Here is a 14,078-nt window from a genome sequence, read left to right on the forward strand (position 1 = left end):
CAACAGTCTATTTTTTAATTTTTGCTTTTAATTAAATAAATATTTATCCCATTAAACAAATTTTCTTTTTTATTAAATAAATTATTGTATTGTTCAAAATATTTAATAATTAAGCTACTAATAAAAAACACGGCAAATTGTGTTGTCAATGAATTTCGTACAACGTATAAACTGATTTTTTATATTAAAACGTTTGATGAATAGAAACATGCAAATAAATGTAAATATGTTTTCGAAAATACATATTTTGCTACACTTTCTCAGTTTCTTACGTTTTATGATATTATTGCAGTTGAAAAAAATATATTTCTGTTCTGTTGTAAAAAGATTATTAGTACAAATTACTAAGATGATGATTCAAATATAAAAATTAAACACTTATTTAAAAACACTTTATGAATTTATTAAAATAAACACGACTAGTTCTCAGAACTACGGATCTTGTCAATAACACACTTAAATTATATTTTAATTAATGCGTACTTAACATATGTCTTTGATTTATAAAACTCGACGATATTATTTTGGTGTTCACATAATTGTTATTTTTTTAACTCTTACATCGTTTATAAAAATTATTATCTTGATTGTGAAATACATAAAAGCTTTTACGAGGTGAATGTATTTGAAAAAGGGAGCAGAAGAAGACCGAAAAAAACTTGTCATGATCAGGAATGTCGAATAATTGAAAGCGTCAAGTTAGGAGTTGAAATAATTGGCGGGTATGTATGAGAAGATGCATGTACGTAGAGGAGGCCAAGAATGTTTGCAAAGACAAAGCAAAGAGTGAAGTGGCGTTCTATTCTCTCTGCCTACCCCTGCGGAAAGCAGCGTGATGGTTAGTTAGTTTCTGATCTACACTACAGAGATGAATAAATTAACATCATATCTATGCAATCATCACATCTATGCAAAGATCGTCATAGATTGCTGAACTTGAATATATCGTAGTCGGACAGGAGAAAGTGACCAACTAACAAAACGTAAAATGTTCAGGAGGGCCATTTAAGTCACTTTTGCCTAGCAAGAAAAAAAAATCAATGCAGTTAGTCATTTTTAATATGTCAATATATTGTACATCGAAGTTTAAAATCGTTTGGAATTTTTTTCAGAACAATATTAAGCGAGTAAGATATCAAATAGTCAATACTCACGTTTTGTAAAAAAAAATACACTTGGTCACTTTCTCCTGTATGACTACGATATGTACGAGTATGTTATATTTAATTGTTTTATCTGATTCGAATAATATGTTCATGCAGTGTACAATGTTCACAATCTTAGGTGAGGAAAACGAATGGTCGCACGAATCAAGGTCTTTCTCTAATGAGGAATAGTGGTCTTTAAAAACCGATGGTGATGGGCTCCGCTGTTTAATTGTCTTCCTTGGAGTGTCCAAGGCGCGTCAGTGCTCCGTCCAAGGAAAACTTTACTGACGTCAAACTTACGCTAGGAATTTTCAATTACGTTCAAGTTCTGTTATTGATTTAGCAGAAGTGAAAAGTGTTGAAAATGGCTAAAAATAATACCCTTGTTTTTTGTGTATTAGTTTTTTCCAGTGTGTACATTCAATCCGTAATAGGAACCTTACGTAAGTCATATATTTAATTTTTAAGTATCATATTGAGTAAAAATATTAAATTTTTTATAAACTCTTAATAAAATGAGAGAAGTATTTAGATTTAACAATAAAAATAAAGACTTTAATGTTTTTAATCAATTGTATAAAAAAGACATGTTTTCCCTCTTTTTTTCAAATAATAAAAATAAAATAATATTTTTTCGAACTTTGAAATACATTGATATGAAAATGTAAAATGGAAAATAAACATTACTTTATATTTCATAATTTTTCACAAAATTTGTACATTTTGCATTTCAAAAACAATTTTTTTATATCCGATGTTGTTACTGAAATATTATTTCTTGAAAATCCAATTGCTTTTTTACTGTATGTTAATATTTCTTGGTAAAGGATTTGGAATATAAATGTACAAACATTTCTTGTTTACAAAATATTTATGAAATTTTACAACGTTACAAGTATGTCTCTGAAATATAAGCTTACGTTTCATTTTCGTTCAATTTCAAAAAAATGTAGCATTCAATCGACTTTGATGTTTTCCTTGATAGGGTCTTCTCCGTGGTAGTCAAATTTAATGTGATGGTTGATATGAGTAAAAAAATCATTGAATTTAACACGAAAGAATTTCTGTTTTTCTAAAATAGGAGTTTTATAAAATTAGTTAATTTTTAATTGGAAAAAAAGAGAACTATTATAGTTTTATGCACAGATTTCAACTCAATACTATTTGGAAGGTATTGAAACGTCTATAAAGAAATTATATTATTGAGCATTATATTGATCAGATATCTTGAATGCATTCGATTTATTTTTATTTTTTATTTGTCGTGAAGGTGGTAGCTTTTCAAGTTAGGTTAGGAAACAAATTGTTTGATAAACATTTATTGATGCAGTATTGCTTTAATTAATTTTTGCATATGACGATGTTTCTGTTTTCAAAGATATGAGCAGTTTAATCTTTTATTAATATCTCAATAATTTAAAATTTAACTTACTAACAAACCATCACACAGCTTCCCGTAGTGGTAGGGTATACACCCGCCGATTATTCCGAATCTTAACCTAATTATTAGTTTTTTTAAGGTGTATTTATATTTTCAATCAACAATAAAATATGTTTAAAGCAATGCTGAGATAAGATATGAAGATTAAAAAGTTTCAACATGAACGTTAAAAAGGAATTTGAAATATTCCAATCGAAAGTATTTTATGCATAGTAGGGTCAATCTGTGTCAATGTCTTTTAATACATATTTTTAATTGATTTGGGAGTGAATGTAATACTTATACAAATGTTACATATACTTGTTGCGTAATTCTGAAAATATAATCAAATGAATAACGATAGTATTGCGTCCATTTAAAGCTAATTTACATAAATAGCTACAAGAAAACCCATGCCTATAACTGTTAAGAAATACACATATATTACAAGCCATACCAATTAATTTTATTCTAAAAAAGTGGTTTAATATGTAATTTGAATTTGGCATATGCGCTTTATATGAATTAATTTAAATCATAATAAAAATACATATAATATCACATTTCTCACACTCATTTAATATTCGAACATCTGGTGTTTGAAAATGATGCAGAATGCATCCAAACACGTGGCATAATGTGAGTATATAACAATAAAAATAGAATTAAAAATGGAAAGATATTACCACGAATTGTGTCTGCTGAATCAATCAATTAGAAGATAATAATACTTTAACAAATGTAAAAGGCTAGTAATAGGAGCAGAGGAAGACCGAGGAAAACTTGGCATTATCAAGTATTTAAAATACTTAAATAATAAGTGGTCGGTGGCAAGATTGTGTAAATGGTGCTATGGTGGTGGAAGGTAGCATGCTGTGGTAGTGATTGTCCTGACGAAGAGACGGGTACGTCTCGAAACCAGTTGACATAAAAATATCGGTGGGTGGTTATATGCTAAAATCATTAACATTTTTTGAAAAAAAAAATTAAATGATCACTTAAGAAATCCAACGTCAAATCAACATCAAATCAACATCATATTATATATGTTAATACAACCCAGTCCCCATATCCTGCTTTATAAACAGTCTATCATCAGATTCATAGTACAAATTATCATTAATTAAATCGATCACTGAGTTTATGTTGAACAATGTATCAACATATATAATATATATAATATATATATGTATATATATATATATATATATATATATATATATATATATATATATATATATATATATATATATATATATATATATATATATATATATATATATATATATATATATATATATATATATATATATATATATATATATATATATATATATATATATATATATATATGTATAAAATATATATATATATAAATATATATACATATATATATATGTATATATATATATATATATATATATATATATATATATATATATATATATATATATATATATATATATATATATATATATATATATATATATATATTTGTTTATTTTAAAATAAATGTAGTTTTACAATGATTTTGTTGGCATTCCTACGCATACCATTGTGTGTCTCCATAAAATAAAATGTGTGTAAAATACGTGATACCGGAAAATGAAATGATAAGTACACAATTCATACATGTAAATTAAATTAAAAATAATCATAAACAAACAATACGAAGGCAAAATCGGATGAATAAAACAAAATTCTTGAGGTGACAGCCTTCAAACAGAGCTGGTTTTACTTGATTGTGATGCAATTATAGTCATAGACATGGTACATGTCAAAATTTTAACGGGATAATTGAATACCGACACATATTCGCCGATTGGGCGAATGAAATATCAAAGTCTAAATTAGTGACATGTCCGCCTCCGTAGTGTAATGGTCAGCACGCTCGGCTACCGTTCTGGAGGTCCCGGGTTCGATTCCCAAGGGGGGTAAAATAAATACAAGTGATTTTTTCACTGTAATATTTATTCAATATTATTACCCTGGATTGGTACCTGAAGCGGAGGGCTAATCACCTTTCCTTCATGTATAAACGATCAAGATAACACTGCGTTTATATGACGCAGTGCCCTATGCACCATTGGGGTGCGGATAAGGGTTTTATTTTTATTTTTATTATAAATTAGTGACATATTTAATACAGGTATTCAAAAAAATGTTGCTTGTAGGTAACGTTATATTCTATGGGTAAAGTTTGATTTTTTTAAAATTATTTTATTCCAGATAAAGTCCTTTAATTAAAAGGCGAATATAAAAAAGACATTCGTATATTTTTGATGTGATATTATGTACACATTTTTAATATGTATAATTTTAAATATATACTTATATGTGTGTGTGTGTTTGTGTACCGTTACTCTGTGGCATACAACATGCTCCTTAATAGCATTAAGTCTTTTTAAAAAAATCGATTGCATTGTTGCTTCATACATTTTTAATTCAATAAAACTAAGGTTTATTTATTTTCAATATCCTTATTTCAGGAATTAAAAAAAATGCATTTTATCTTACAACGTTATTTATTACAATGCAACGTATACATTTTATATCATACAAATTATTCTTAATATAAGCAATTATATACTAAGCGCATTATAATAAAGGATACATAAATAATAATTAAACGTTTAAAAAAAATCATAATCTGATTGTAAACATGTTTATATTGTTTGCAAATACGTAGAAATGTTTACAAATAAAACTAATTGGACTTAACCATAACACAGCCAATCAAAGAAATGTGATAATGATAATTACTGAAAAACATTAATAAGAACGTGTATGTTCTTATGAAAAAACATTCATAAGAACGCATATGTTCTTATGAATGTTTTTCATTAGAACATACACACTCATGTGAATGAAATTCAAAGTCATCGTTGAATTATCACACACAAATAATAATCGCGACATTTATGAATTTATCTATTAATTTTAAATCAAACACAGATTTTTTGAGTCTACTAAGTTGTATTTTATTAACAAAAACACATAAAAAATTATATTGTGGCAATTGTTTCGCCTTGTTAGGGCATTATCAAACGAATGTGAAGATCAAATGGACTACGGTCCTTATGTAGCTATACAATTCTAAGTGATATAAGTAGCTATACAATTCACTTAGAATTGTATAGCTACATAAGGACCGTAGTCCATTTGATCTTCATATTCGTTTGATAATGCCCTAACAAGGCGAAACAATTGTCACAATATAGTTTTTTATGTGTTTTTGTTAATAAAATACAACTTAGTAGACTCAAAAACTCTGTGTTTGTTTTAAAATTAATACATAAATTAAAATGGAGTTCTACAAATAAAAAGCCAAATCAATAAATAAATACATTTATGAATGCAAAAAAAATAGTTTAAAAAAAATATTTAAAATAAATAAAATACAAAACACTAAGCAATTTTAAAACTGGGCCCTTAAAAGTAGCAATCAGTGCAACTTATAAAAAGTAAATAATGAATAATTGTGAGAATATAATAGCAAGTAGAAATTTATAATAACAATTTTAATTGTTATAAAGTTGATGTTGGAAAAAATATGAATTATTCATAGAAATATCTGATATTCCTACAATTGCAATGATGATGACACACTTACCTTCACGTATATAGTAAGAAGGGAACAGTGATATTTTTTTAAACACACATTTACATAATTTGTTTAATGACGCTTTTACGCATAACAGAGATCATGGGAAATTGCGATTATTTGTTCTATAGGGCAAATTTATAAATGAACTTGATGTCAAATATTATTGGTTTTAATGTTGTAATTATCATTGAATGCGTCAGATATGATGCCAAAGTACAAAGAGTTAATTTAACAATACACAATTATTGTGTTTCTCATAGGTTTTTCTACAAGAAATCCCTTTTTTCTTAATTACTTTTGTGATATTGCTTTGTTTATAATCAGAATATTAATTAGTCTCGAGGTAAAAGCTGTTTGCTTCGAATTCAGGCGATATTATAATAGGGTATTCTTTATTAAATAAAGTTATTTTATTAATAATTAAATGAAAAATTATAAAGTAAGTTAATCAAATATTGATTTAAATTTTTTTCGTTTTTCTTCTTTAAAACATCGATTCAATGACAATTGATTCGTTTTATTGATTCGGTAGTCGTATTGCGGTAATATCTATCCATTTTTATTTAAATATATGCTCGGTAAATATTTCCACTCAGTTATCTAATGCCGAAAGTTTTTTTAAACAAGCGATTTAATAAAAGCATATTATCACATAAATGGAAACGAAATTTTCTTATCAAATAAATGGAAACGATATTTGCTGGAGTTTTTCCTACGGAATGGATGAATTTTTATTTCATTAATATAACTTAAAAGAAAAACTTTCAATAATATTTTTTTTAAATCTTTGTTAAATATATTTGAATGTCCGATCAAGCTTTCTTTAAACCCAATATATTTTTTTTTTCGATACGATTCTAACTATCTTTAATTGATTATGAATACAGATCAGACCCAACTGAATATACCAGTTAATAAACTAATACACGTACATTTTATCTACTTAACGTACTTTATTTTACAACGAAGGTTGTTGGTTTTTGGAATTACATATCCATTAACGTGAAAATTGTAATTTTAGTTATCCTTGAAAACACGGAAAGCATTTTGACATTGAGTGGAAACTGTAATTCACAAACTATTAACTCGTATTAATTAATTTATATTAATATTTATAAATCTATCTTGAAATCCGTAATACTTATGTTATAATTTTTTATATCAATACAGTAAGGTAGTTAATATTCATGTTAAACAATAGATTTGGCGTTTGATTTGTAGAACTCCATTTTAGTTAATGTATTAAATATTTAATTGAACACTGATTTTTTTATTCTACTAAGTTCCTTAACTTAGTAGATGCAAAAATGCATTAGTTAAAATCGGGCAAAATTATCTTTCACCGACATTTCAGCTAATTCCAATTCCAATTACTATTCCAACCTCACATTTATATTTCTATATTTTACTGGATGTATAAAAGTCTTTGTCATTTTTTTTTCTTAAAAGAGATCAGAAAAATCGAATAAGGATCATAAAGAACACGTACATATGTATAAATGGAAGAAAAAAACACGATAGTAGGGAATCGTTAGATCAATTACTAGTCTTTGGTATTACTTGAAACGCATTCAATGATAATTGCATTACTATATCGATTCAATAAATAGTTTAAAATTTAAAATACAAAATAATTTTCATGAGTTGAAAAGGCACTTTCCCTCATGAAAATGTTACTTTGAAAAGACACGGTCAATGTAATGCTTGGACTGTCCAAACTTGGTCTGGAATATATGTCATTCACTGCTCGTCTATGTAGATTCTACCTTCATTCTAGCTTGTTGGAAATTCTTACGAGACACGCAACTAATACTGGTCAGAAGGAAAAGGGAAAAATTCCAATTATCTGAAGTATTTTCTTCCCTTTTTTCTATCAGGAAAATTAAAAGAAGTAAATAAAATTATTAAATAAATAAAATAAGTGAAGATGGATAATTCGAAATCAATAAACCGTAAAACTATGTGTTAGATCCTCTCAAGCTCAATATTATGATCTTCTTATTCTCCTTCGACTTTTACGATTTTTTCCAGACTTCTCTTGTTTGGGCTTTTTAAATACAATTACTACCCGCAACGGGGACAATGTCATCGGCCTATCCTTTTTTGTTTCGGCTTATTCCTCGTTTCATGTCCCATGGTCTGCACTGCAGAACTCTAGATGCACATCTGTCTCGCAATATGACCTATCCATTGCCATTTTAGTCTGGCAATACGATCTACTACATCGACAGCCTTCTCCGGCTTCTGATTTCCTTATTTCTGATTCTCAGACTTATGCCTAGCATTTGTCTCTCGATAGATCCTTGTATATATTTTAATTTATGTATAGTCTTTGCGGTTGAATTTATAGTTTTCCAGACCATAAGTAAACACAAGATACATGTTGTGAAAAAGGAATAACCCTCAAAGGTTCTATTTAGAAGCTTGCCTGCAGGTAGCATAGTAAAGATAGGGAAGGTAGATGTAAAAAATATATCAAAACACCCAGACCAATTGAAAATAGTAAAAATATCTTGAATTCATTTTGCAATTGGTGGGAATCGTAACCGCGACGCCAATTTCACAGCCGAGCGTCTACCCAACTACGCCATAGCGCCCACCTTTTTATTTTATTTTTATGTTCATGGGAATATCCTTATTTTTAAGAACAAGATTGAATTTTTTATTAGTACGATCTTGAAATGGACTTTGGATGTATTTTTAATGAAAAAAGAACTGTTTCATGATTTTGTAATGTCCAAAAAGGTTTACTTATTTTCTAATAGTTTTATAACGATTCTTTCAGCGCCATACATCCGGCCTTGTTCCCGCGCGAATTCCAAGCTCAACGAGTGTGCGTTGAGGGTGGCGAAGGCTGTTTCCTCACAATTCGCCAAGGGGGACGAATCCTTGGGAATTCCGTCACTCGAACCCTTACTGGTAAAGGAAATCAATACGTTCGGGAACAGTGGACCTGATGGAATTAAAATTGTACTCAAAGATAATGTGATGACCGGGGTTGGTAATCTGGAAGTGAAAAAAATTAAGTACGTATCCATAACTTTTATTTTTACAAACATTAATATTATTTAATTTTATTAGTTTTTTATAATATTTAGTAGTGTAATGGTTAGCGTGTTTAGCTACTGAGCTGGAGGTCCGGGTTCTAATTAAAATAAATATAAGTAATTTTACACTCTAATATATATTTAATACCCCGGACTGGTTCCTGAATCGCAGGAGTGATCACCTTACCTTCGTGTAAGCAACGATCAAGATAACACTACATCAATACTATGCAGTGTCTTATGTACCATTGGGTGTAGATAAGGGTTAAAATAATGGAAAAAATGTTTTTAATATTTTATAATATTTTTATTTTTATTTTTAGCATTGATTTAGTCAAGAAAAGAATAAGCGTTCGTCTCTTTGGTGATTTGAAATTGGACTCTATTTACGAACTTAGTGGAAGATTGTTAATCATCCCACTGAGTGGGAAAGGAAAATCCTTAGCCAGATTACGTAAGTATTCCTTAAGTCGTACTGCGCCTCGAACACGGCTCCCGTGTCCATACAAATATTTTAGCTACGCGTTAACATCGTAGCCCGTTTAATGTGTTTTGAAAACACTCCAGGAGAGATTTATTTATGATATTTTAACAAAAAGTATGTAGAATTTGATAACGAAAAGAGTTTTTTTATGTTTTTATTAAATTTCATACTATTTGTGTGAGCCTGTCCGTCGACGGTTGCTCTTTGTTGATAGGGACAAGATGGAAACAGACTTAATACTTTCCAGGCTTAATACTTGTGATTATTTCATTGTATAACCTTTTTATTTTATTATATCTTATAATGTATAAAATCTGTTATTTAAAATATATATATATTGCGTTAACTATATGGTAAACCCCATATTGTATAAATACGTAATTATTTCGGCTCAATACAGGCTATGCCTAAAAAGCCATAATACATATAATTAATAAAATATAATAAATGTATCTATGTATAATATGTACCTAAAAGAAAAAGAAAAAGAAAATATTTTCATTTATTTTCAGGAAACCTGAAGGTAGAATACTACTTTGACTACGAACTTATCAAAGGGCCTGATGGAAGGGAATATATTAGTATTACACACGATGACGTAAAGTATGACGTAGGAAAAGCTACATTCAAACTGGACAATCTTTTCAACGGAGACAAAGTACTAGGTACGGCGTTTTATTCCTAATATTCATTTTTAAGCTACTGATTTTCACGAATAGAGTCCTAATTCCAACCCTATTACATAGAAGTGTAGCATAAAATTGTCAAGAAAGGATAGTGGTAGACTGGACGTAGTCCAAATGCGATCTCTCAGATGATTTTGTGTCAAAACGATGTTTGAAAGATGTTTAATTGGTGATATGAAGACAAAATGCAAGGCTAAGATAAGCATTATCGATGAAATTAAGAAAGGTACATTGATATAGTTTTCGAACTTCTTTCTTCAAACCCTTATCCACACTCCAATAGTGTATACGGCATTGCATCATATAAACGCAGTGTTATCTTGACCGTTAACACATAAGGTAAAGGTGAGCATCCCCCCCGCTTCAAGTTTTAGTCCAGAGTAATATTAAATAAACATAAGCGTGAAAAAATCACTTATATTTATCTAAAATATGTGAAAAAGTTTATTAACACGCGCGTTTTTCAAGGAAATGATTCAGAAAACTAATATCATGTGCATTAATGAATGGATTTATTCTAACTGCAGAGTGTGTGTATATAGTGATCACTTAAACCAGATAATGGCGGATTGATAGCCTTGCAAATATTTAAAAATATCATTTCTTTCTTAGTAGGCTTCTGCAATTACTTATTTATATATATTAATTAAATATTGATATCAATATTTTCTGATGCATTTTACCTATCCAACTAACATAAAAGTTTAATTTTAAGTTCGACAAAGAAAACGAGAACGTTCATACGAATTATCTACTAACAAGTCAACAACGTTTTATTTTTTTATTAATACGATATGGATAAGGATGATTTCGTTTTGTTATATATTGTTGAGAAGATATTAGCACTTCCCTCCTACGATACAAAACCTTTACAAAGGTTTGTATTGACAGTAAAAGTGTTCGAGTATTCATTTCAAGGAGGTTGTACGATTGTTCTAGACATACCCCCTAGTACAGCGCAAAGGCTCTCAACGAGAGTACCTGGGTACGTGAAAATTCTCGACAAATAGAAGGAGAAATTCTTGTCTCTTAGATTCTTGGTCCACAACTGTCGAGGAAACTTGACAATAAGAGTAAAACCCTAGATAATAGGAAATACAGTTTTTCTTAAGTATTAGCCTAAAATACTTAAAAGAAAAAAAATGTGGCAAATATAACATTTTCTAGAAATCACCTGTTCAAAATAGTTTTTCCCATAGTTTCAGTGGTTAGTGGGGAACCGTTTAACACTTTAATTGAAAAGGGTTGTATATTTCCCACCCACCATTTGTCTCATTTTTTTGTAATACAAATCGAGGAACGTTTCCAATATTATCTCTTGTTTATGACCCTCAAAGGCATAAGGTGGTATGTCTCTGATGATGTGTATTGTTATGTTTGAAATCGCTGGTCAAATCAATATTGCCTTTTTCATAAAATATTTTGACCTTGCCTCGAATAGTAAAGCAACGCTTAAAAAAATATTTTATAGAAGTTTCCCGAACTTTATTAATCAAAGTTCTCTTCTAAATATCAAATAACTTACTCTTGGTACGTATTCTTGAAAACTTATTAAATAGTTCTAAAATGACATATTTATAAATTATTTACCGGCATAAAAAAACAACAATACTTTTCAAATTATTATGTAAATGAAAAATTTTGCCGTCCCAATATTTTGAGATATGTTTCATGGAAATTAACATATAGTAATAATTAATAAATAAGGTATTTTTTTCTTCCATTGGGCTTAGAATTAAAATATTCAATCGTAATTTTTTTGTTCACAATTATTCTTTTCAATTAAAAAAAAATAATTTTTATTTGATTTATACCTATAGGTACCTACTCTTACCAACATAATGAAAAATATAGTAAAAATTTAACACATAAAAGGTTTTTAGCTTCAAAAATAAAATTCACATAACCATCGAACATTTTATAAAAACGCATACGTTACTATTTTTTACACTAAAAACTTACATGTTACATCATTTCACTCAACGACAGATGGTGCCAAGAACTGACATATGAAAGAACTTTTTAATTGTACGATATGTAATAAAAAATCATATTTAATACCAATACTACAGTATTCTTCTTCATCCGTGTTGAGATGTCAATATAAACATACACGTTTCCCAAAAAAGGCTTTTCAGTATTGTTTTCTTGTTTTAAAATATAAAACATGCTTAGACAGTAAATATTTATACGTGAGAGAATTAAGAGAAAATGAAAATAAAAATAAAAATATGCTAAAGCATTAATCCGTATAAAGAGCTCTTTACACACTTAAAAATATTCGTCAAACATACAGGTAGCATTAGAAATAACATGCTCGAACTATAGTATAGTAGTGTGGATGGAGATTGGAACCTGGATATGTGGTAAATATGAAAAATAGGAATAAGTGGTTCTTAGGAATATTAAAAAAACACGAAATTGAAAAGCTGTACAGAGTGGACGGTTCATGTGCTGCGTCACGAAGATCTCCTGCACAGTATACTGGAGGGGATGATTCAGGAATTGATGGCGAAGAACGCCCTCGCCGGGAGTATCTAGATCAAATGTACCACAATATGAGCTGTATTCCCTATACAAGGTTAAAGAGAATCTCTGAAGACCAAGAGTGGAGGAAGCTTTTCTGCTAACGAATCCCTAGTATTAAATCTATCAAAAAATGGATGGTGATATCTTCCAGCACGAGATGTATAAAAAATGTCGACGCATGTAAATATCGTGAAGAAAACTGAAATTTTGATCATTTTAGTTGAAATGTGTTCTGTAAAGTGTTAGAAGGGTGGATTTCGCAGTTAGGTTTAAGCTATTTCCGGCCACCCAAATATGTTCGACCGTGTAAAGAGGGTTTTATATCGACGTGTTGACTTTAAATACGAAATTGAGGGTTTCGAAAGAATGGAAGTTATCAAGAATTCACCAATTTGTTTCGGGTGTCAGTAAACTTCGGGATCTTTTATATCCGAGAGAATCGTCCCATAACACCTTTCTTACCTAAAAAGCGGAATTTTCCGATACTCAACCGCTGAATACTAATGCATTCATAAATTCGGTCATTATTTTTTATACTTTTCAAGCTTTGAATACTAAAATGCCTCTAAAATTGATCATTATTTATTTCTAGGTGAGAGCACAAACGCCTTGCTGAATGAGATATGGAAGGATGTTCTCGAAGAGGTCGGCCCGCCGGTAGCGCAGGCACTTAAGCAAGGAGTCACCAACTCAGTGAGCGCCTTCTTGAAACATGTAGCGTACGAAGAATTCATTTTGCCATAGTCTATCCATTTCAATATTGAACTTACTCGATCTTTCCAGGTCACGTTAATTTTTAGAGAAACATATTCTTGTATTTTAACGAATGATATCCAAAGAAACAATAAAATGTATTTTAATTAACATTTTTACTCAATGTATTTTTTTTTACTTTTGAAAATGGGCTTAAAATATATACCAGTAATGTGAAAGTTTGAAAAGGAAAATTTATCTTATTGTAATATAGTTATATAAAATTATTTAAAAAAAACGTATGTTTACATATATATATATATATATATATATATATATATATATATATATATATATATATATATATATATATATATATATATATATATATATATATATATATATATATATATATATATATATATATATATATATATATATATATATATATATATATATATATA

The 14,078-nt window shown here is 28.7% G+C and overlaps 1 protein-coding gene across 1 annotated transcript; it reads left to right on the forward strand.

Moving 5' to 3' along the window:
* The first annotated feature begins 1,335 nt into the window (after positions 1 to 1,335).
* LOC148308763 (protein takeout-like) lies at positions 1,336 to 13,862 on the forward strand. The gene is made up of 5 exons (XM_088261196.1): positions 1,336 to 1,591; positions 8,961 to 9,201; positions 9,546 to 9,676; positions 10,219 to 10,371; positions 13,514 to 13,862. The coding sequence occupies exons 1-5, from the start codon at positions 1,513 to 1,515 to the stop codon at positions 13,663 to 13,665; spliced, it is 756 nt and encodes a 251-aa protein (XP_088117322.1). The 5' UTR covers positions 1,336 to 1,512; the 3' UTR covers positions 13,666 to 13,862.
* Positions 13,863 to 14,078: the final 216 nt, after the last annotated feature.

The sequence above is a fragment of the Brachycentrus maculatus genome, unplaced genomic scaffold (genome assembly GCF_059751285.1).
Source record: "Brachycentrus maculatus isolate JH-2025_06_01 unplaced genomic scaffold, ASM5975128v1 h1tg000150l, whole genome shotgun sequence".
Lineage (NCBI taxonomy): Eukaryota > Metazoa > Arthropoda > Insecta > Trichoptera > Brachycentridae > Brachycentrus > Brachycentrus maculatus.